Raw genomic sequence first — 21964 nt, 5'->3', positions numbered from 1 at the left:
GGCTAAGGTAAAGGATGCAGACCTGTGGGGTGGGAACAGAACCCCCAAAATAAACCCAACCAGTGACCAAAGAACCCTACCACAGTGAGAGACTCAGTTCCATCAAAGAGCTCAGAGCCTCTGCAGCTACCACAAAGGCTATCAGGTGCACAAAGCTGCCCCTCAACAATCTTTCCCTCTTGGCCTCAGCTGGGGACTGCAGCCCCACCCTGAGCCCCCCCACATGTTCTGAGCATCTCTGTCCTCTTCACCCATGGGCTGCACAGCCCCTGGGTGCCCTTGTGCCTCAGGCAGCCCTGAGTCCTACAGGGCCACCTGGCCAGGTCCTCGCCCTCACTCTGGGAGGTAACATACCTGTTGTCTCCATCTCTATACCCTCACTTCTTGGTGTCTCTTTGTCCCAGAACTTGTGTCCCATGTCTGCATCCATCTCCCTGTGACAGATAGGCTCAGAAGAGGGTCTCTTGGCTCACAATACATTGTCCCTACAGCCCAGCTCCATCTTTGGACTCCTGTGAGTGGCAGAGAGGCCTTATAGACAGAAAGAAGCTCCCTCAGGCCCCTCTTGGAACCATGGGGTGGGCACGCCAATGCCTGCCTAGGCTTCCAGTGGAAGAGAGGACCAACACAGCACACTGAAGCTGTCCTTCACTCACCAGGGTCCTCACTGCTGGGGAGGGTGGGGCTCTGGCTGCTCAATTCCTCAGCCCCCTCCCCTGTGCAGATGTTAAGGGACTGTTTCCATGGCTCCTCTTGACAACTTGATGGACTGTAACTTGTAAACTGAAATAACACCTGCCCCTAAAAAGAGAAGAAGAGGCTGTGTCTGGGTGCCAGGAAACGCTGACCCAGCTGCTTACCTAGCCAGCCATATCCTCTGCCCTGAGGAGCCCAGGAGCCTACAGCTTACCCTAATCTCCCAGTGGCCTGGCAGCTCCCGCCCCCATTCCATCCCATTGTGCCAGCAGAGGTGTGAACGGCAGCTGTGTCCCCTGTATGTGGATATGCCATTCTGCTTTCTGGGTGTGGAAACTGAGGCCCCCGGAGGAATCCAGTTAGTTTGTGGGAGGAAAGGGCACTGGACAGAGATGTTGGCAACACCCAAGTAACCACGAGGGCCCTCCCTCCAGGAAGCTTGCCACCCCACAAGGAAGGAAGGGCCTGCCTAGAGTGGGCTGGTGGGCTGCCTGGAGGAGAACAGCAGAGAGACAGCTGGTTGAGGCAGCAGAACACCTGGCAGCTGCGCCTGTGTGGGCAGCAAGGCCTTGCCTTTGGGTTTCCCTTGCTACTTTGGATTCTTTTTTGGGGGACTGACTCTCAGGAGGGCACACCCCCCTTTCCATAGGCCTGGGCAGAAATCCAGGAATGTTCAATGTGGGTGACTGGAAGTGTGCCTGTGACACGTGTAGCTTACTCAAGGGTTGAAGACACTTCTGATGGTGTCTGCCTGTCCTCCACACCCCTCACTGGGTTTTGAGCTGGGGGTGGTTCCTTGAATGTAAGTCCCACAGTACATATAGGCACAGTTGGGGCTTACAGCACCTGCCACCCCCCTGCCCCCAGGTTTCCAACATGGCACCTGAGCTTCCCTCCCTCCTGCCCCCACCTTCAGCAAGTCCACTACAAGTTCCACTCTTGGGTATTGGGGCCCAGGTGGGATGGAGTGTGAACAGCCCAGGGCAACACAGAATAACCTTGGAGGGACACGATTGCTGGTACAGCCTCCATGGGGAGAGGGGGTATGCCTGAGTGTACACACTCAGCATGCCTGGCTGGCCAATGTGGTCTCAGTTTCCCCAAGCTCGATGCCATGGCCTGGTCTGGTGTCTTGCAGCGCCCTGCAGGAGCAGAAGGGTGAGCTACGCAAGCGGCTGTCCTATACTACACATAGGCTGGAGAAGCTGGAGACGGAGTTCGGCTCCACACGCCACTACCTGGAGATTGAGCTGCGGCGGGCCCAGGAGGAACTGGACAAGGTTACGGAGAAACTGCGCAAGTGAGCACGGGGCTGTGATGGGCGGAGAGGAGGAGCCAGCTCTGGGGATGTGTGGTCCAGTCTGCAGATCGTAGAGCAGAGCAGCCTACCGAGGGCTTGAACCTGAGGCCCACAGGTGCCACTGGCAGGCTCTTCCAGTGCCCTCTTCCAGGCCTGGCTTCTGACACTGGGTGAGCCAGCGGCAGCACAGGAGGGGACACCCCACCCCACTGGCCACAAAAGCCCCTGAGATGAACTTGAATGTGGAAGCTGTATCTTGCATGGCTTGAGGACTCAGGATGCATTGAGAGAAGGATCAGATTCTTAAATTATTTGCCTTCTGGCGTTTATTTTTCTAAACCCTATTGTGGGTATCCCCATCTTAGAAATACAAAGAGGATGCAGGCTGCTGTTGGCTGAGTTTATTTTAAATACCCAGAGAAGCAGCTGGCACTGTCCTGAGGGCAGTTTGTCCCTCTTCAAATGGCCCCATTCTTCTGGGCTTTTGAACGCCACCACCAAGCTGTGTGGAAGCCAAGCTTGGGCAGTGCAGCCAAACCTTGGTTAAAGTCCCAGCTCTGCCACTTAACTGCATTAAGCATCTTTTTGTGTCCCTTTCCCATTGGCAAGACAGCAATAATACTGCAAAGGTTGTCTGGAGGACGCATGGCCACCATGCCTAGTCCCACAGCCACCAGCAATAGAAGCCCAAAGCATATCGCTCCATGTCTTCCTGCTTTTCCGGATTGGGGCCGTGTCCTTTAGGTCACTGGCACTCATCCCAGGACCACGCATACATGTGTCTCCTTCTAGTGTACAGTTGGCCTGTAAACCACCCTGCCAGCTTCCAAGACCTGAGTATAGCTCTGACAGGCTCTTGTGCACATAGGCCTCCCTCCTCTCTCCAAGGAGCCCTACTGGGGGGGGGGGCAGAAAAATGTGGCTTTGGCCATGGCCTAGGAGAAACCCTGATGGAAGTAAAATTGGATCAGATTTTAAGCACAGACATTAAATCAGGTAGAGCTGGTGGGACAAGCTTGGGTGCCTGACAGCCATGTTAAGCATGATGGTTGTGAGGTTGCTGGGGTTGTAAGAAGGTCAGGCCTTGCAAGTCGTAACCCTGTTGCCCCCTGCTGCAGGATTCAGAGCAACTACATGGCGCTGCAGCGGATCAACCAAGAGCTGGAGGATAAGCTGTACCGGATGGTGAGGCCCCAACACACAGTCCTCGCTGAGTAGCCCCTTGTGGCTTGTTCCCTGGAGTGGGAGGTGCTCTCAGGATGAAAATGAGGTGGGATCCAGGGAAGCCAAGCCTGTGCAGGCAGCACAGAGAATGACTGTGGGGTTCTGGCACCTCCCCTATATTAGGATGAGGTTCCCGCTTGTTCTTGTTCAGTGATGGGTGTTCAGTACCTGCCTGTCTTCAAGCTGAGACCAGAAGGGGCAGGAGAGGTAGGGGCTGGGCCATGCTGAGCATCACTCTCCCAACTCATTGAGTAAGATGACAGGGCAAGCCATACTCTGCATCTCAAAAGCAGGACATCAGGAGCAGGTAACTGAGGCCCAGTGGAAGGACTGGCCTAGGCTAATCCAGTTTACCCTTGGTGGGATGGGGATTCAACCCAGGTTAGTCTGTGGTCTTAACTCCTACACCATTGGCTTTTTGAGCACCTTGTCATCAACAGCTGTTGGGACTTTGGCACTAACCACTGACCACTCCTTCCTCTGTCCCTATTACCAGGGCCAACACTATGAGGAAGAGAAGCGTGCGATGAACCACGAGATTGTCGCCCTCAACAGCCACCTGCTGGACGCCAAGGTGACCATTGACAAGCTGTCGGAGGACAACGTGAGTGCCGTGTGCATTTGGCTCCTGGAGGAATGTGGCAGGCGTTTTCTGGGGGCTTCCCAGGGGGAGCTTTGGCAGGCAGGACCTTTCCAATTCAGAGAACTCCAGCCTGGCTCCGAACAAGGGGAGGGACAATGTAGTGAGGACTTGGGAACAGTCTCCCTGATGGAAGGACTGAAGATGGGTTACAGGAGGCCATCCATCCCACCCACACAAGACTCAACTTCACAGCTGTGTGGATATCCAAAGGGGGCCCCGTGAGATAGCCAGCCACCTCCCACTGTCCCCTCTGGGCTGACTGTGGTGCCTGTGCTCCTTGCCACAAGATCATACGAGGTTCTGAGATTATGGTCTGACCAACACAGACAGACCCAGGAAAGAAAAATGGCTGCCCTTGTGGATTTTTAAGTCCATGTGGGGAAAGTAGACAGTACAACTGTCTGGGTGGCCTGTTAGAAGTGCTGAGTGCCCAGCTAAGTGTGACAGTGTGTTAGTTAGTTCCACTGCAGCATGTCACCAAGGAAGGATTTGAAGACTAAGCACTCAGTGGCCAGGTGGCCTGGGCCCTTCCCAGAGTAGGGCAGGAGGTCCAAAGCACAGACAGCTTAATCAGGGAGTCTGACTGTAGTGTGCACCTCTGTCCAAGGTCACCTGCCTCTCCAAGAGGCATCCCCTACTCACTGCGGCTGATCTGGGCTAGCTGGGCAGTGCCCACAGCCCTCTGGTTCGCGTGACAGCTGCTGTGGGGTCTCATGGGGGATGACTTTCAACTCTGTTCCTGGGAAGTTCAGGGAAGAGTTGAGAGGGGCTGCAAGACCCAGTTTCCCTCCCCCCATGCGAGTCCGGTGCAGAGGTGGGGTGGGAAAGGGTAGCTCAGGACACTGGTCCTGGTTGAGTGGGGCAGTAGTCCTGGGCCCTCTGGGCAATGCAGGTAGGTCCTAGGGACAGCTGTGGCTTCCTGGAGAGTAGGAAGGAACAGCCCAACACAGGCACATGCAACAGAGATTTATTTCCAAAGGCGAAAGCACCCCTCATCCCTACTGCTTCCATCTGTTTTCAGCTCAGGAGGCAGAACAGCATCCCTCCTGCACCTGGGGTCACACATCTACCCTGATCCTGGCCCAGCCTGGCAGTTAGCCCCAAGGCCAGGCAATACCATGAAGTGGGGGACAAGGGTGGGAGGGCTGAGGTTCATCCCTGTCCCTGACTTGTGCCCAGCACTCCCACCAAGTCATCTTTGGAGGGATTCCAGGAGCTAGAGGAACAGGAAACCCAGACTGGGTGGACCTGTCAGCCAACCTCTGGGAGCTCAGGGCTGATGGGGGCCCGCCTGTTGCTGCTGTCCCAGCCTGTGGAGGGTGCCATGTTGACAGGGCATCTTCCGCACACCAGCAGCTCCAGGTCAAAACAGGCCCTTGCCTGCAGCAAGAATGTGGAGCCTGGACAGGAACTGGCCCAAACCAGCTGCCCTGCCTGCTCTGCCCTCCTACTCCCATCACCCTGTTGGCCAGGGCGGCGGCGCCGAACACCTTCTCTTGTCTTCCAGGAGCACTATAGGAAGGATTGCAATCTAGCGGCCCAGCTGCTGCAGTGCAGCCAGAACTACTGCAGGGTCCATAAGTTGTCCGAGGTAATGTGTCCCCTCCCCACAGCCAGGCCCGCCCCGTCCCAGGACCACCCGGCTCCTTTTGGGCCACCCCACCCCGAAGCCTCTCCCCACCCTCCAAGAAGAAGCTACCCGGTGAGCCTGAACCCTCGTCCCTCGTGCACCTGGGTCCTGGCTTCCTGATGGTAAAAGGCGCTTCCCCCCACCACACACACTACACTTCCCAGGGCCACCCTAACCCGCTTGGGTTACACACCTGTTTCCTTTGGGGACTGCACAGTTAGAGGTAGGCCCATACCAGAGACAAGAAACAGACATCAAGGACAGGGGCTTCATTGAAGGCACACAGAGTGAGCTAGTAGCAGAGCCCACCCTGCCTGTCTGCGACCATCCTGGCTAGACTGTCCCTCCTGGCCCACATGCACAAAAGATCTTCTACCCAGACTCCTGCCCATTTCACCTTTCCCCAGGCCTGGACAAACATGCAACACTCACAAAATAGATCAAACAGTAGCAGTATACCTCACCACCACCACCTGCCACCAGGCACTCCTGGAAACCTTTGGCACCTGGCACTGGCCCCTCAATCTTTGTTGCCTCTGTTTCATTCAGCAGTCCACAGGGGTTGGGGTAGGGGCACAGACACTGTGGGCCAGCAACAACAAGTCACTCTTCACTAGGCAGGACCCAGGAAGGGCATGGGACAGTAGCCTAGCCAATCTCTACTAGGCCCATTGGAGTAGGGTAGGTGGGTAGAGGTGATGGGGAACCCCAGGTGCTAGGACATCTTTGTCCTTGGGAGTTAAGAAGCCTCCCACTGCAATGTGAGACACCTGGGGGTGGGGGGCTGTTGTCTGTCTGTCGGTGATACGGGTGTGGCCCTGGCCTCGGGGCCAAGGCTGAGCCGCTTTGCTGACTATGACCTGTCCTGTTTCTGCTCTCCTCTCCTCCATGCCCGTTCCAGCTGCCCCTGGAATTCCAGCAGTGTGTGAGCCTGCATATGGAGAAGCATGGCTGCAGCCTGACCTCTCCACTCTGCCATCAGGCCTGCGCCGATTGCGTGCCCCCGTGCGTCCTGGCCAAGGTGCTGGAGAAGCCAGACCCTGGGAGTCTGTCCTCGCACCTGTCGGATGCCTCCGCCTGCGACCTGAGCTTCTGCGAAGGAGTGGAGAAGTCGGGCCAACGACCCCCGTACAAGGAAGACATCTACTGCAGCGACGCGGCTCTCTACTGCCCTGAAGAGCACGAGCACGACCGGCGCCCCAGCGTGGAGACACCGGTGGGCGACGTGGGCTATCTGCGGGCGCAGAATTCCATCGACAGCGCGGCAGAGGAGGAGGAGGCCGGGGCGGCGGCCTACCCTGAGGCCTTCCGCCGCCGCGATGCCTTCCCGGGCTACGCGGCTTCGCTGCCCACGTCCAGCTCCTACTCCAGCTTCAGCGCCACGTCCGAGGAGAAGGAGCACGCGCAGGCGAGCACGCTGACCGCCTCGCAGCAGGCCATCTACCTAAACAGCCGCGACGAGCTCTTCAACCGCCAGCCACCTGCTGCCGCCTATGGGAGCAGCCCTCGCTTCGCCAAGGCCTCGGCTACCCTGGCCTCCCCGCTCGAGGCGCAGGTAGCCCCAGGCTATGCTCGGACAGTGTCTCCGTACCAGGCCGAGTCCTACCGCTTCCCGACCTCCCCGAGTCCCCAGCAGGCTCTGATGCCTCCGAATCTGTGGAGCCTGAGGGCCAAGCCAAGCGGTAGCCGGTTTGCCGGAGAGGACATTCGAGGTCAGTGGCGACCCCTGAATATGGAGGATGTCGGCGCCTACCCCTACCAGGCGGGCAACGGGGGCCGCGACTCGCCCTTCTCAGAACGTTTCTACCGCGGCGGCGGCGGCCACGACGGCCGCGGGGGTCGCGACGGCCGCGGGGGTCTCGACGGCCGCGGGGGTCGCGGGGGTCGCGGCGGCGACGTTGGCGGAGGCGGTGCAGCTGGCGGCGGCGGCAGCCCGGGCAATAGTGCTGAGGGCCGTGCCAGCCCCCTCTATGCCTCCTACAAAGGCGATAGTTTCTCGGAGGGCGATGACCTCTCCCAGGGTCATCTGGCTGAGCCCTGCTTCCTCCGAGCAGGTGGGGATCTGAGCCTCAGTCCCAACCGTGCAGTTGACCCTCTCTCTGGCTATGCAGCCGGAGAGGGGGAGAGGGAGAGGGAGAGGGCTAGGGAGAGGAATAGGCTCCGGATGCAGCTGTGTGGGGCTGGCAGCAGCCCGGAGCCTGAGCATGGTTCCAGGGATTCCTTGGAGCCCAGCTCCATGGAGGCCTCTCCTGAAATGCACCCTCCCAACCGTCTTAGCCCCCAGCAGGCCTTCCCCAGGACTGGAGGCTCCGGGCTGAGCCGTAAGGACAGTCTCACTAAGGCCCAGCTCTACGGAACCCTGCTCAACTGACTGTCACTAGCGAGCTGCAGTCAGGGGCCCCCACTTTACCCTGCCCCATAGAGGGAGTAGTCAGCCCCCACGTGCCCAACCCCTGCTAAGGAACTCTAGTTCCTCCTGACACCCCTTACAGACACCCCAGTAAAACCTGAAAAACAACCCTCTCTGCTATCGTCTTGTTCACCCCAGCCTCTGCTACAACCTCTACCCAGAAAACACTGTGCCCTTCCCTGAAGTGAGCATTCCCCATTCTGTAAGTGAAAACTATTTTTGTAGGGAAAAGGGTGTTTCTTCAAGCACTTGCCTCCAGCTTCTGGATGGCAGCCTTGGCGTTCCCCACATGAAGCTCCTTCATTTCCAGCGAGGGTACGTGGGGCTTGCCCCAGGGAAGGGGAGGCGGGGGCCCTAGGGGGACCAGTCTCCACAAGTGGGGAGAAGCTAGCAAGCCAGCAGCAAGGGATCCATGATGTTCTGTGCACTGGGAAGGGGAACTAAAGCCACTTAGGGCGCAGAAATTGTCGCCCCCACCCCCGCACCCGTACCCGCCCCCGCGCCCGTACCCGCCCCCGCGCCCCTACCCGTACGTCTCACAGTGCGGCCAGCACTCTACCCTGATCCACCCTGAGCTCTTCCATGGCCGGGCCTGTGGGCCCAAGAGGGGCCAGGGACACCCCCAGAACAGCCGGTGCTTGTTCCTCCCCACCCCCTCCCTATACCACCTGACTCTACCTCAGCTATGAGGTTCCTCCCACCTTCACCCCACTCCCCAGCCCCGACCGCTTTGTGCAACTGTGATTTGTGATGCATGCCGTCAATTAGTACTGTACTTCGCATTCCTTAATAAAGCACAGCAATGGAAAGAATTCAGGTTCATGGGGTTTTTTGTTTGTTTTCCTGGTGTTAACCAGTTAACCAGAAGCAGGGACCTGGTGTCCCTCGACAGTCCCTTTCAATCTATTAGGGTGGGTCCCTGCCCCCCCTGGCAGCCTCCAAGGCTCAGCATCCAAGCTTTCACCTGGTGTTCATGTTGCCTCGCCAACTGACTAGCTCAGCATTTCAGTGTCCCCTGAGGCTGTCCCCTGCACTCTCTATTCCTCCCTGCTACCCTAGACAGCCCCTTCTCCGAGGCAGCCTCTCCAGTCCGGCCTGCAGCTGGAGTGGGTCTCCTGATGGCAAGGTCCACTCCTACTTTCTGCAATGTCTCCGTCCCGGCAGCGGCCTGATGCTAGCAATCTATGCGACCCTCAGCTCTGGCTTCTTGGAAGAAAGTGGGACTCCTTAGCTGTCTCTCCCTCCTCGCTGGACACAGGCTTCTCTTTGGCTTGGCAGTGGTTTCCCTAGGGTGTGACTGTGTGGGGTTCATCAGTTCCAGGAAACCTCATGTCATGCTTTAAAAATCTTCTGCCCATTTTGCCTCTGTCCCTCTGGGACTGCCATCCAACTATGGCAGAGCCCTTACCTCTGTCCTCTGGTAGCATTGGGTGTCTCTCCTTTTGACTCATCCTACAGGGGGCTACACAGCTCACCTTCTAGCTCATGCACACCTATGTCCACTCAACTGCCAAACAGAGCCACTGAGTTTCCATTTCAGTTGCCAATTACTGAGATGCTCTGTGTCCTCATCCGGTCTCCTATTCCCCAGAGTTTCTTCAAGCTCACCCCTTATTTCTGTAAAGCCAGGGGCCATTTCAAAGTTGGGGTCTGGTACTTTAACCACATAGACTCTGTGGATCTGTCTCTGCTTCCTGTTCAGGTTACCTTGTTCCTTTGTGTGCCTGGTTATCTGACACATGTTCATTTAACCCTTGAAAGTGCATTATGGGGTTTTCTACAAAGCCTAGGATGGCAGCACCTTCCTGCAGAAGAGAAGGGCTTTCCATCTGCTTCCTGTGGACACTCCGGCCTCTCCTGTTGAGAACCACTTCATCCCAGCTCCGTGCCCTGCAGCTCTGCCTTAGCCTTCAAAGCTAGCATCAGCCAGAGCATGGGATATCTTGTTCTCACAGTACTGCATACTGCTGTCTCAGCAGGACCCCCAGGGCTGTGTATCACTCTGGCCCAGGGCACTTCTTTCTAGAGTAACCCCTGAACTGGGTTTGATGCTTCCTTCTTGTCCTCTGTGTTACACCACCTGTCCAGCCAGCCCCATGCTGGCTCTACCAATAAGAGACTGGAGGGGGGGGAGGGGAGGCAGATATAGCACAAGGCTCAGAGCTTCGAGGGCCTCTTAGAATCCCAACCAGGACAAGTCCCCCCTGTTCTAGAGGAGAGGGGAGACAGGGTCAGGAGAGGCTCACACTGGCTGTTGAGGAATGGATAGGAGTTCACCAGGTAACTCCAGCAAAGGCCTAGGCAGATGAGAGCTAGAGCATTCCAAAACAGTCAGTGCTTTTCATGTGTCTCCCTGACAGGCTCCGCCTGGAGCTACCAGTTCCAGGTGCTGTGTGCCTATACCACAGAGGACAGGTGCTCCTGGCAGTACCCAGATGCCCATGTCACCAGGTGAGCCCTGGTAGGGGCCCCCTCATCCACAGACCACCCTCTCTGGTGTCTACTCAGACCCTGCCTAGTCCTTAATGATGCCCATCTGTGTGCTCACCCGCTGCAAACTGTCCATGCCCCCGGCCCTTGAGTCCCAATGGGCAGTCAGTATGTGGCTATGCTCCCATTGGCTGGCTATCACCAGAGGTAGGGCTAAATTTCCCCTTCTGTAGCCTCAGGACACTGGCCCTTTCCTGAGGCCTTCTAGACAGTTGACAAACTCCTGTATGGAGTCCAGCTGGGTTGGGGGAATATAGAGAGCCATTTGGGGAGGCAGTAAAATGTGTCAAGGATACAGGCTTTGGGGATGGGTGGTCCCAGCATGTCTCTTGCCCTTGGAACAGAGGCCTCCTCAGTAGGCCACGGTGGGGGGGGGGCATGGTGGTCATGGACACGCACTGTGGGGGGCTGCATGCTAGTGCCACTCAGATGACAGTCACAACCTGACTCGGTGAACAAGCCAGCAGCAGATACAGCCTGTGGAGGCATCCCTAGACAGGGCTGCTTTCCTCCCAGGGTACCTCTGATCTGATGTTGCAGAGTGCAGATGCGAAAGCAGGATGGGGTGAGTTGGGCCCAGGAGGGTGGGTGGAGGGAGAACCCACACTTCCAGGTTCATCCTGCTCTGTGCTTTCCAAATTTAGCTTTCCTATTTTTAAATTGCAAATGGTGAACTCCCGACACCTCAGCTGGGATCAAAGTCAATCTTCCTGAATGTTCTTCGGAGGAAGACATTTGAAGAAAGCAGAGGAAGAAGGACACACCTGCCCTCCTGCCTGGAATCATGGGGCACCAGCTCCTACAGGGACAAACCAAACCCTAGGGATGGCACCCGGAAACAACCACAGTGGAACTCCCAGAGACCCCTGACTGGTCCCCTGGACCTGAGTCAGAGCATGGAAGATTCAAACAGTGTCTGACTGTCCTGGTAACACCAACAGGGCGACAGTCTGTAGAACTCTTCTCTACTCTCGTTGTCCCTACAGGCCCACTGTGGACCTGAGAAAGCAGAGGTTCAGAGAAGCCACATCCCACAACATCAGGGGGCAGGCCCAGAGTTTGATCAGGGCTCCATGGGCAGAAGGGGGCTGGGCACTGAGGTAGCCCTCTAAAACCACCCGCTAGCCCTCCCGGAAAATCCTGGCGACCAGAGCCAGTCAGTGGTGATGCCAGCACTGCAGTGGGGGCAGTGATCAGAAGATACCCCGGGGTAGGGAGAAACCTTGGGATGGCAGCTGGGGGGGGGGGGGAGCACTGGGAGAGGCTGGAGGAGGCTGGGGAGGGCACTGGGAGAGGCTGGAGGAGGCTGGGCTTACTGCCTTCTAGTTAATTCAGGCCTGCAACTGGGGAGACACTCATGAAGATACCATCAGGGGCCCTGAGTTCTTCAGGGAGCACCTCAGTCCTCTGGCTCATGCTGGGAGATACTGATCACAGCTCCCCATCTGCCTGGGCAAGGAAGGAATCCTACTCTAGTAGGACTTGAGACAGAAGCCAGCTGAGCTAAAGCACCCAGGAGTTTGTCAAGTGGGAAGGAAGGAAGGAAGGAAGGAAGGAAGGAAGGAAGGAAGGAAGGAAGGAAGGAAGGAAGGAGCCTCCTGCCAGCAGCCTCTGCCAGGACTAAGTCTGGACCTTGCTAAGACCCTGAAAGCAGGGGACAGCAACAGCAACCACCAGCCCTTGGCCTGCCACTCAGGACCTTAGAATGGGACCTGGCCCCAGGACCCACCTGAACAGGCTCAGTTCCACAAGCATGCTGAGCACCCACCGCACGCAGGTGCCACGCTGAGACAGTGAGTGGGCATACTGCTTGCCTGAGGCCACCCAGTAACGAAGGAAACACAGAGGTGGAGTTCGAATCTGGGCCTGACAGGCCACACAGCAGTTATTCATCGCATGCTTATGTGCCAGGGGCACTGCAGGACACAAAGCTCTGCCCAGGGAGCTTACTCCATACCTGAGTGTCAGCCACACAGGACAGCACAGGGTGGAAGCCAGTGCTTGAGGGAGAAGGAGGCTCTGTTGCTTCCCTGTAGCTCCCTGAATGAGGAAGAGGGTATGCTTATGGGGGAAGGACAGTAGCCTAGGGCCAGGATAGTGGGTACAAGGGCCCAGAGGCACCCAAGCACAAAGGAGGCAGCCTGGGGAGAGGGAAACTGAGCTGACCTACTGTGGCAGCAAGCACACTGGGGCTTTAGGACAAGACTCAGCCCAGGGCCCTGGCCTGCTTTACCCTGGTGGGAATGGCCCCTCAGTGCCTTGGGCACTAAAATAAACGTCCTTACACAGCATCCCTGAGCCACCTTTGGCCTCAGACTTGGGTTCACTATGGCCCACACTCTTCCAGCTCCCCAACATATCCGCAGGCTGCTCTCTTGACTTCTGGCCTCACAGGTGAGGAACTGGGCAGAGGGAAGGAGGCAGGTCTTGCCTGGGACTAGACTGTAGAATGGGGTAAGGTGTGAAACCATACACCGCTCTGCCAAGTCCCAGACCTCTTCCCCTCCTCTCCTCACTGTCTCTCACCCCAACCTACAAGCGAGTCCCTGGGCCACCAGGCAGTCTCTCAGTTACAATTCTGGTGGTGTTTGAGACCCATGGGCCCGCCCAGGTCCCTATGGAGCTAGGCTTCCTGTCTTAGTCAGTGTTCTATTGCTGTGTAGAGACACCATGACCAAGGCAACTCCGATGAAAGAAGCATTTAATCGGGGCTTGCTTACAGTTTCAGAGGTTATTAACATCATGGTGGGGAGGGAACATGGCAACATGCAGGCAGACATGGTGCTGGAGCAGTAGCTGAGAGTTCTATATCCTGATCTGAAGGCAGAGAGAGACAGAGAGATAGAGACAGAGATGGGGGGGGGGGAGACTGGGCCTAACATGGGCTTTTGAAACCTCAAAGTCCATCCCCAGTGACACACTTCCTCAACAAAGTCACACCTCTGAATCCTCCTAATCCTTTCAAACAGTTTCACTGTCTGGTGACTAAACATTCAAATATATGAGCCTTTGGGAGCCATATTTTTTATTCAAACCACCACACTTCCTAACCCAGCCCAGTCAGTTCCTGGAGGTGCTTTTGGGACAGGGCTTCTCCTCATCACCCCTTCCAGGATAGACACATAGCTGTGGCTAGTGGGCAAACAGCGGGGTAGAGGACCAGAGAGGTGACAGGGGAGGGGGGGAGCAGAAGCATGGCTTTGGTGTCTAGCAGGGAGCAGGTGAGTGGCAGGGCCCTGTGTAGTTCCTGCACTGAGTTCCTGGGCAGATCGAAGACCCAGAGCCCCAGTGTCCCAAGGATAACACCCTCGGGACCAGCAGGTGACACTCCCACCTTGAGCTCCCCTACCTGCAGGATGAAGGTAACAGGGGGCTGCTGATAAGTGTTCTTTTCCAAACTCACATTAAGAAAAACTAGAGAACATACACTTGATGGAGAATCACCAGGCATTTAGCAAAAGCCTTTACTAATGCAGTCTTTACACCCTGAGACAGCTTCTCACCCCCTTTTTACAGACGAGTCACTGAGGCTCAACAGGCAGCTGGGCAGGCCCCTGCACTGGCCTAACCTCCAGTGAACTCTAGTGTCACCCACCCAGGGTCAGGGTCGCAGTAGCCAATTAGTGCCAGATCTTGATGTCTCCTCCCCAGGAGCAGGTGCCAAGGACCGAAGGCAGCACGGGGTGGTAGGTGGTGCCAAGGCAGGCCTGAGCATGCCCTTGGAGTGTGCAGGCCCGGCTGGCGGTGCGGAAGCTGAACATCAGAACCCGGCCATCAGCGCTGCCTGTCACCAGCAGGTCGCCACATGGGGAGCACTCACAGCCCACAGCATAGCCTTCCACCTGTGAAGAAAGACAGAGCCAGCTACTGGTGAGGCAGAGCTAGGACCCCACACTACAAAGGATGAGCTGAGGCCAGGAAGCAGCCAAGCATGGGGTTGGCTTTATACCTAGTGACCCTGAGGTCAAAGGCTGAGCTACTACTATGAGGCTACAGGATGGGTGGTGGGGGTGGTGGTTTGGTATCCCAAGGCAGTGCACTAGCCCATGGGCTGCTGGTCTTCAGTACATGAATGCCCAACACAAATGTAAACTTACTTAAAACAGTATTGTGTTTTATTTTATTTTATTGCAGCCTAATTGCACAGCACTCGAAGTGTAAACTTCATAGATGACAGCATCTAACCACAACGTCCTTGTAATGGGACCCAGATGCAGTAGCTTCTGCAGAGCTGAGGTTTGGCACCAAGTAGTCAGTGAGTCCCCAGCCTCTTCCAGCCCGGCAAAGTGGGCCTCAAGCAGGAAAGGGGTACACAGAGAAATGGCTCCCAAGTCTGTCCTATCCTGTTCCTGTTCCCACCCCATGACATGGAACTGACATGCTCTCCTGCCTGTGGCTGGGCATGTGGCCTGGACCCTGAATGAACCCTCATATACACAGTCAGCAGTCATCCACGTAAGCAGCAGAGTGCCCAGTGGTCCACACAGCCTGGAGTCCTAACTGGAAGCTTGGGGGCCAATGGTGAGCATTTGATCTAAGTAACAAAGATGGGGTACCTTGTGCCCTTCATAGCGCCGCCGTCTGCTCATCCGATAGGGCCACACAGAGGAGAAGAGAGCCAGGTAGTTGCCATTGGTTTGTGCCAGGAACACAGGCTCCCTCGGATGCAAGGCGAGGCTGGGACAGGTGTACCTCTCCTGAGAAAGTAGGACCACGGAGGGATGAAGGCTACCACGGTGGGGTTTCTGCCTCTCACAGATCGCCACCCAGCCTGCACTCTGCTCCTGGGGTTTTGCTCCCTTCTCCTGGGCCTTGGCTTGGGGGTCTGGGTGGGCTGCTGTTGTTCTAAAAAGTCCCCTACATACTCAGGGCTTCAAAACAATGCAACTGTCCTTTTCTGCTGCTCTGCAGTCTGAGGTGGAGCACAACGTCAACACACTGTGTCCTTTCCGCAGGGTGCTTTTGAGACAGGGTCTCACTTTGTAGCCCTGGCTGACCTGGAACTTAATATGCAGACCAGGCTGGTCCCAAACTCAAAAAGATGGGCCTGCCTCTGCCTCCTGAATGCTGAGATGAAAGGTATGTGCTACCACACCCAGCTCTAAGACTGTCCTTAAGCCACCATCTTGAAAGCATCCCGGCAGAGCAACCAGCTCTCTGGGAGCAACTGGATCACGGTGCCCATTGGAATAGCAGGTGATGAGCCAGCATCCTGGTGAGGCATTTCAGCAAAGCACTCACTTGTCCCTGAGCATGTGGAAACAGAGTAGAAGTAGACAGTGGCCAGCAGCACACTCCCCTGCCTTGCATTTCATATCTGCCAGGCTCTCTGAAGCAGTCTGAAAGTGGACTTGCTCAGGTCCACTCAGAACCCACTGAGCAGAAGGACAACGCAGGGAGGAGAAGGTCTAGATGCACAACTAAGACCAGGTGCAGGACACTCAAGAGCTCAGTAACAGCTTACCATTACCAAAGGATGGAGATGGTGGCGGAGATGGGGATAGGGATGGTGGTGGTAGTGATCACAGTGATATTGACATGGTGGAGATGGTGGTGGTGGTGACTACAATGTTGGTGATGGTGGTAGAGAGGGTGGTGGTGGAAATGGTGAGAGTAGTGATCACAGTGATGGTGATGGTGGTAGAGATGGTGATGGTGTTGACTACAGTGTTGGTGATGGTGGTAGAGATGGTGATGGTGGAGATGGTGGTGGCGGTGGTGGTAATCAGTGATGGTGATGATGGTGATGGCTGTGGAGGCAGTGATTATAGTGATGGTAACGATGGTGGTGGTAGAGATGGTGACACTGATCACGACAATGTGGTGATGGTAGTGACCACAGCAGTGGTGGTAGTGGCAGACGTGATGATGATGGGGATCCCAGTGATGGTGATGTTGGTGGTAAAGGTGGTGGTGGTAATCACAGCAATAGTGACGTCAGTAGTGATGATGGTGGTGGGTTGGTAACAACAGTTAAACTATTACTGAGGACTCTCTGTGTCTGATGCTGTGTTAGATCTTTATAAGTATTTTCTTTCTGTAGCTCTTGGTACTCTATGAAGTGAGTCTTATCGCCACCATGGATGGTTGAAACCACAAAGGGTAGTCTATAGAGGCCATCACTGTGTGCAGCAGTCCTGGGCCTGACCTATGCCTACCCCTACCCTACATATTCCAAATAGCTGACCTCCTCCTCCCCCAGACTGAGAGGGGTCCAGGACCCAAACCCAGAGCTACAGGAATATCCCCCATGGCTGACACCTAGAACAATTCTACACAGGGCTTCTCACATGGAAAATTTGGTTGGAGATTTTGGCAGCAGTCCGGAAATCCCAGGCGATAATGGTTCGGTCAGCAGAGTCCCGAGTGGATGCGTCGGTGCTGCTCAGGAACTCAGACCCTTCTTGGAGGAAGAGTATGTCCAGGGTCTGCTGGATAGTTGCCTTGTAGCCTCTCACCACCTGCAAGGATGGGCACTAGTCACCATAGTGGTCCTGGGAGCATGGGGCAGGTGCTCACCTAGGGAGAGCCAAGGAGAGTTACCAAGTACCAGGCATGGGAGGAGTTAATAAAAAAGACACTAGAACACACACACACACACACACACACACACACACACACACACACACACGCAGTTTCCTAGGACTTTCCAACCTCAGCAGGCCAGTGTCTATTGCTCTTGGGAATGAATGGCCTCCCAGAGGCAAGCTGACCTCTGGTTATGCCCACTCCACCTCTGTCGGTACATGGGAGGATCCAACGAGATCCAGTTGTTTCCTGAGATGGCAGGGTCCCTCCACAGCAGTTGTATACAATGAAAGCACATTAGGGACAGGGTTCCCACCTTGCCCTAGGTACTGAAGGGAAGAGTGACATCCAGTGATAATGGTGTCATACTTCTGAGAGGGCCTGAAGGTGTCACAGCTACAAAGCCTGAACTACTTACTGTCCCTGGATGAATAAGGGTCACACAGGGAGCAAGCATTCTTGGAGACAGAAAATAACATCAGAATCTCAAATCTCAGGAGGTATTTTGCTTTTTTGTTTGTTTCCTGGATCTCACTCTGTAGACCAGGCTGGCCTCAGACTCAGAGATCCACCTGCCTCTGCCTCCTGCGTGCTGGGATTAAAGGCGTACACACCACAGGCAGGCAGAATGTATTTTACTTTTAAAGACATGCTTTATGTTCTGGGGCCCAACGCAAGGACTTGGAGCAACTATGCTGAGTGAGCTCTCCCATGGCATGATGCCAACTGCACTACTGAGAAGACACTCAGTGCTGTCTGGATGGCTAGCACAGCCAGGACTCCAGCTGCCCCCTGGGACTGGCCACGGGGGGGGGGGGGTATCAGCTCCCTGGACACCACCATGTGGCTACAGCAGACACACAGTTCTCAGGTCATCTGCTGCCAAGCCTCTCCCATCCCAGTTGCTACCCTGGGGCCACAACTGGATTACCTGCTGGCCAGTTTCTGCCTCTGTAAGTTCCTAGGGACAAACATGGCAACAGATGACTTGGCCTCTTTAGAAACAGCCTTCTACTAAGGCGCCCTCAGGGTGCCCTCCCCCAAGCCCTGAAGAGGAGAGGCCAGCCCTGCAGACCCATGAAGGCAGGCAGATGTTTGCAGCAGCTCCTCAGGCAACAGGAGCTGCCTGTTTTCTTGCATGCCATCCCCAACACCAGGATTCAAAGTCACAGTGTCATAGGGTAGCAGGGAAGAGCTCCAGGCAGGGTCCACAATGCTGCTGAGATATACCATGGATAGGTCAGAAGCTGCGGCAGCATCTAGGACCCAGGAGAGGACAGGACCTATCCCAATCCCCAACATCTGCTCCCACAAGTTTACACAACATCCAGTGTTCAAGTGTAGTGCTGGCCTCTGCAGATGTTGTGGTTTGCTGATGGGCAGAGGGATCTGGATCAGAGAGAGGGCTCACCTTGACTCTGGGAGTCTCTTCACTGGCTCTGCTCATCCCCTAAGCCGAAGGTTCTCAGGATTCCTAATGCTGCAACCCTTTAATACAGTTCCTCATGTTGTGGTGACCTCCGATCATAAAATTATTTTCGTTGCTACTTCATAATTGTAATGTTGCTACTGTTATGAATTGTAATGTAAATATCTGTTTTCTAATGGTCTTAGGTGACCCCTGTGAAAGGACTGTTTCCCCCAAAGGGGTTGAAAACCACTGTCCTAAGCAGTTCAGTCCCACCACCCTTAAAGCCATTCTCATGCATCACTTGGCATGTCTGTGGCCATTTTAGGACACATCTACTCCCCCTTCTGTACCTCTCTCCATCAACCACAGGCCAGGCTGCCAGGCCATCAAGAGACAGCCAGGAAGGAGATTCAATGCACAGCGAGAAATGAGTCTAGCCCAACATTCATCTCTGGAAGTGGCTTGTATATTTCTCCCCAGCGAATACATGTCAGAGCCCTCCAGTTCGTAGAGAAGAGCAGTTAGTAGGCACCATGTGTGCCTTGGGATACACATGGCCTTAACATCATGTACTCTGCAGCTTCCTTGGGTTATGCAAGGGCTAGGCCAGGAAATGATGAAGGCACATGGGGGCTCTCCCTGTGTTTGTTGAGTCAGGACAACATCCCAGAAGTGCCTTTTCTCAGAAAGACATACTCGGGGGCCATCAGCCACCCATGACCGAACTACCTGCTGCTGTACCTCCCAAGTAAACTTTACTAGAACAAAAGGACTACATCTTCTCAGAATGACTAGAAAGAGCCCAATTCATTAGGGCATCATAAAAGCAGATGGATGGGAAACATGCCGTGTGATGGACAAACCCTGCCAATGAAGCCCAGCTGTGGGCAGAAGGCTGGCCTTTTGAGTGCTCATCACCAAACATGACAGACTTTCCTTCCCGCTGTGACCCACTCTGTAGAGCTGACACGCCATTTGTGCAACTGGCTGGTGAGTTTTACGGCAACCTTGATTAGTACCCTGGCAGCTGGCACACCCTAACCCAGGACTGGAGCCAAGGAAGAGAACCTCCACTGGCAACCGCAGGCCACTGGAGAAGTCTGGCCTCGGGGAAAGTAGAGGACATCTCGTGCCATATCTGGATAATGAAGACCACCTGTGGCCGATCAGCCCGGACTCCACCGTACTGTTAATGCTGACGAAGGCACAGCTCTGCCTCTCTTGGGCACCTGGTTCTCTCAGATTGTGGGAGCTGCTACAGTGAGGTTCTGGCCCTGGCCCAGGTCTCCACTCCCAGACTCTTCCATTTCCCTGATACCAGGCATCTGGGCTTCTTTAAGTGTAAGAATGTGACAGTGTATACATGCCAGCTCTAGAGCATGTGTGCAATGCTTCTCTCAAAGATTTAAGGTAACATGGGTAAAAGGAGACAGTCACATGATCATCAAAGTGGCCGTAGACATTAAAGAAGCAACTAAAATTTTTACATTGAGGAAAGAAAGGAAACTATATAAATATGAGAAGACAACATGGCTGGACTCCTCTGTGGGCCAGGCCTCGGGGAACTTCCCAGGGACAGCTCCGGGGCTGGAGCTGGGAGAGGAGAGCCAGTACTACTGACCAAGTGAGAGAGTGACTAACACACCTCCCTCGCAGACAGAAAAAGAGCAGATAAATAATAGACGAGTAAAGGAGAGCCAAGCGAGAGAGGCATTTGTAACTTGTATTAGATGGGAAGGTCACCATCTGCAGCACCAGAAGCTTCTTCGACAAGACGAGAAAGCCCGAGTTCCACAGAAGATGGCAAGAGGACGCAGCTCATCAACAGGGAAATGGCTTCGACCTTGCTCACAACGAGAGCAATTTAAGCAAACTTAAATGTCATCCCTTGCCTATTAAATGAGCAAACTCCCCGAGTCTGACAGTGCTTCTGTGGGGTGGTGTCAGGGTGCTGGACAGCTATAGCTGCTGACAGAAACGCACAAACCTGACGAGGAGGAGCCAAGCAACACTACAGATGGGCTGGTATACAGCAGCCCACAGCCCACCCACCCACCCACACCCCCGCCCCGTCTAAGAACTGGTCACAGAGCTGCACCGGCAAAGTGCCAAGGTGTCAGCGCCATGTCAAAGACAGTGAAGAACCAGAAATAGCCCCACATACACTACAAGAAGCACAGTGAGGACGTGGGTACCGCCGCGCTCATCACAACACCAGGGAGCCTGTCTTGCTAAAGCCACCGCCAGGGTTCCACGTTCGGAGCAAAGGTGGAGAGGAAGTGAGCAGAGGGTGACAAGCAGATATGCAGGCTAGTGTTTAAGTCACTGGGAACAGTCGGGTATGGCAGAGCACATTTGCAATTTCAGCACTTGGGAGGTCCAGACAAGAGGATCTGAAGTTCAAAGTCATCCTTAGCTACACACCGAGTTTGAGGCCAGCATTTGCAATTTAAGTTCCTGCTTGATAAACAAACAATGGGAAGTTAAGCTTCAAATAAAAATAAGTAAGTATGCTTTACCTGTAGAGGGAGGAGGGACAGCATTGGGGAGATGGGGTTACCAGTAGAATCTGATTCTTTCTCTGGGGGCTGGAGAACTAGCCCAGTGACTAAGAGCACTTACTGCTTCCTGAGGACCTGTAACTCCAGCTCCAGGGGCCCCAACATCCTCACCTGGCCTCCCTTGGCATCTGTATACATGTGGTACATATACACACATACACACATACACACATACACACATTTAAAAAATAAAAAAAAATCTTAAAAAAGATTTTATTTTGCAGATTTTACCCACAAATAAGAATCGAGGATTTGTGTGTGTGTGTATGTGTGTGTGTGTGTGTGTGTGTGTGTGTGTGTATGTGTGTGTCCAAGAGCCAATTGATAAATAGTGTAGGTTTTTATGAACCATATATAGTCACTGTTGCTGTGTACATGTGTGTGTATACGTGTGTGTGTGTGTGTGTGTGTGTGTGTGTGTGTGTGTATGTGTGCATATTAGAGTTGATTACAGGCATAAAACCCACTTTTAGACCAGGGGCCATATAAAAACAGGTCACAGGCCAGATGGGGCCTGTTTGCTCTGGTTGCCAACCTTTTCTCTAGATTCATGGACATATTTTATTAAATTAAATTATACTACAAAATTAACTTAAAAAGCAATTTTTAAAATGTGAAGGCATAATTAAGCAAATCAAATTAACCAAGTATTGATTTGGTAGGTTAACCACACAAATAGGATTGCTTTTAAGAGAGTTTAAAGCATGGTAATTTAATGGTGGCTCCTTAGTTGAATACACATTATTAATGGAAAATCAGCAATCTGACGGTAGGTCCTAAGTGGATGTACATTGTGAACCAAAAAAAGAAAAAGAAAAAAAAAAAACCTACAAGAAGGTTAGAGCACTTCTCAGCCATCTACTGCTAATACCAAAAGGAAAAGTGTCAAGGTGAATGGAAGTAAAAAATTCCCATAAGAAAATTTTAAAATAAAGATGAAGTAAAAGAAAAAGCTCCCTTACATTTGCAGTCAGTATAGGTGATATATTTCGTCTTAACAATAAAAATACTGCTGGGCTTGGAGGCAGGGCATCTGTGAGTTCAAGACCAACCTGATATGCAGAGCTAGTT

The 21964-nt window shown here is 54.3% G+C and overlaps 2 protein-coding genes across 8 annotated transcripts in view; one reads left to right on the top strand and one right to left on the bottom strand.

Annotated features, from left to right (window-relative positions):
* The window catches only part of Begain (brain enriched guanylate kinase associated), a 34396-nt gene extending 25681 nt beyond the window's left edge, over positions 1–8715 (top strand). For 4 of the 6 annotated variants that reach the window (XM_036205871.1, XM_036205872.1, XM_036205868.1 and 1 more), the window contains 5 exons: positions 1835–1996; positions 3115–3181; positions 3717–3824; positions 5371–5454; positions 6395–8715. In XM_036205871.1, the coding sequence (XP_036061764.1) occupies positions 1835–1996; positions 3115–3181; positions 3717–3824; positions 5371–5454; positions 6395–7864 (1891 nt within the window). In that variant the 3' untranslated portion in view covers positions 7865–8715. The remainder of the gene's footprint in view (positions 1–1834; positions 1997–3114; positions 3182–3716; positions 3825–5370; positions 5455–6394) is intronic. The other 2 variants (XM_036205869.1, XM_036205870.1) reach the window with 2 other exon arrangements.
* A 4676-nt stretch (positions 8716–13391) lies between these two features.
* Wdr25 (WD repeat domain 25) overlaps positions 13392–21964 on the bottom strand; it is a 136467-nt gene continuing 127894 nt past the window's right edge. For both annotated transcript variants that reach the window (XM_036205343.1, XM_036205344.1), the window contains 3 exons: positions 16684–16854; positions 14950–15090; positions 13392–14235 (listed from right to left, as the gene is read on the bottom strand). In XM_036205343.1, the coding sequence (XP_036061236.1) occupies positions 14014–14235; positions 14950–15090; positions 16684–16854 (534 nt within the window). In that variant the 3' untranslated portion in view covers positions 13392–14013. The remainder of the gene's footprint in view (positions 14236–14949; positions 15091–16683; positions 16855–21964) is intronic.

Source organism: Onychomys torridus, chromosome 14, assembly GCF_903995425.1.
Source record: "Onychomys torridus chromosome 14, mOncTor1.1, whole genome shotgun sequence".
In the NCBI taxonomy this organism is placed as follows: domain Eukaryota; kingdom Metazoa; phylum Chordata; class Mammalia; order Rodentia; family Cricetidae; genus Onychomys; species Onychomys torridus.
The sequence above is the reverse complement of the archived record's forward strand: the minus strand, read 5'-3'. Positions and strand labels throughout refer to the sequence as shown.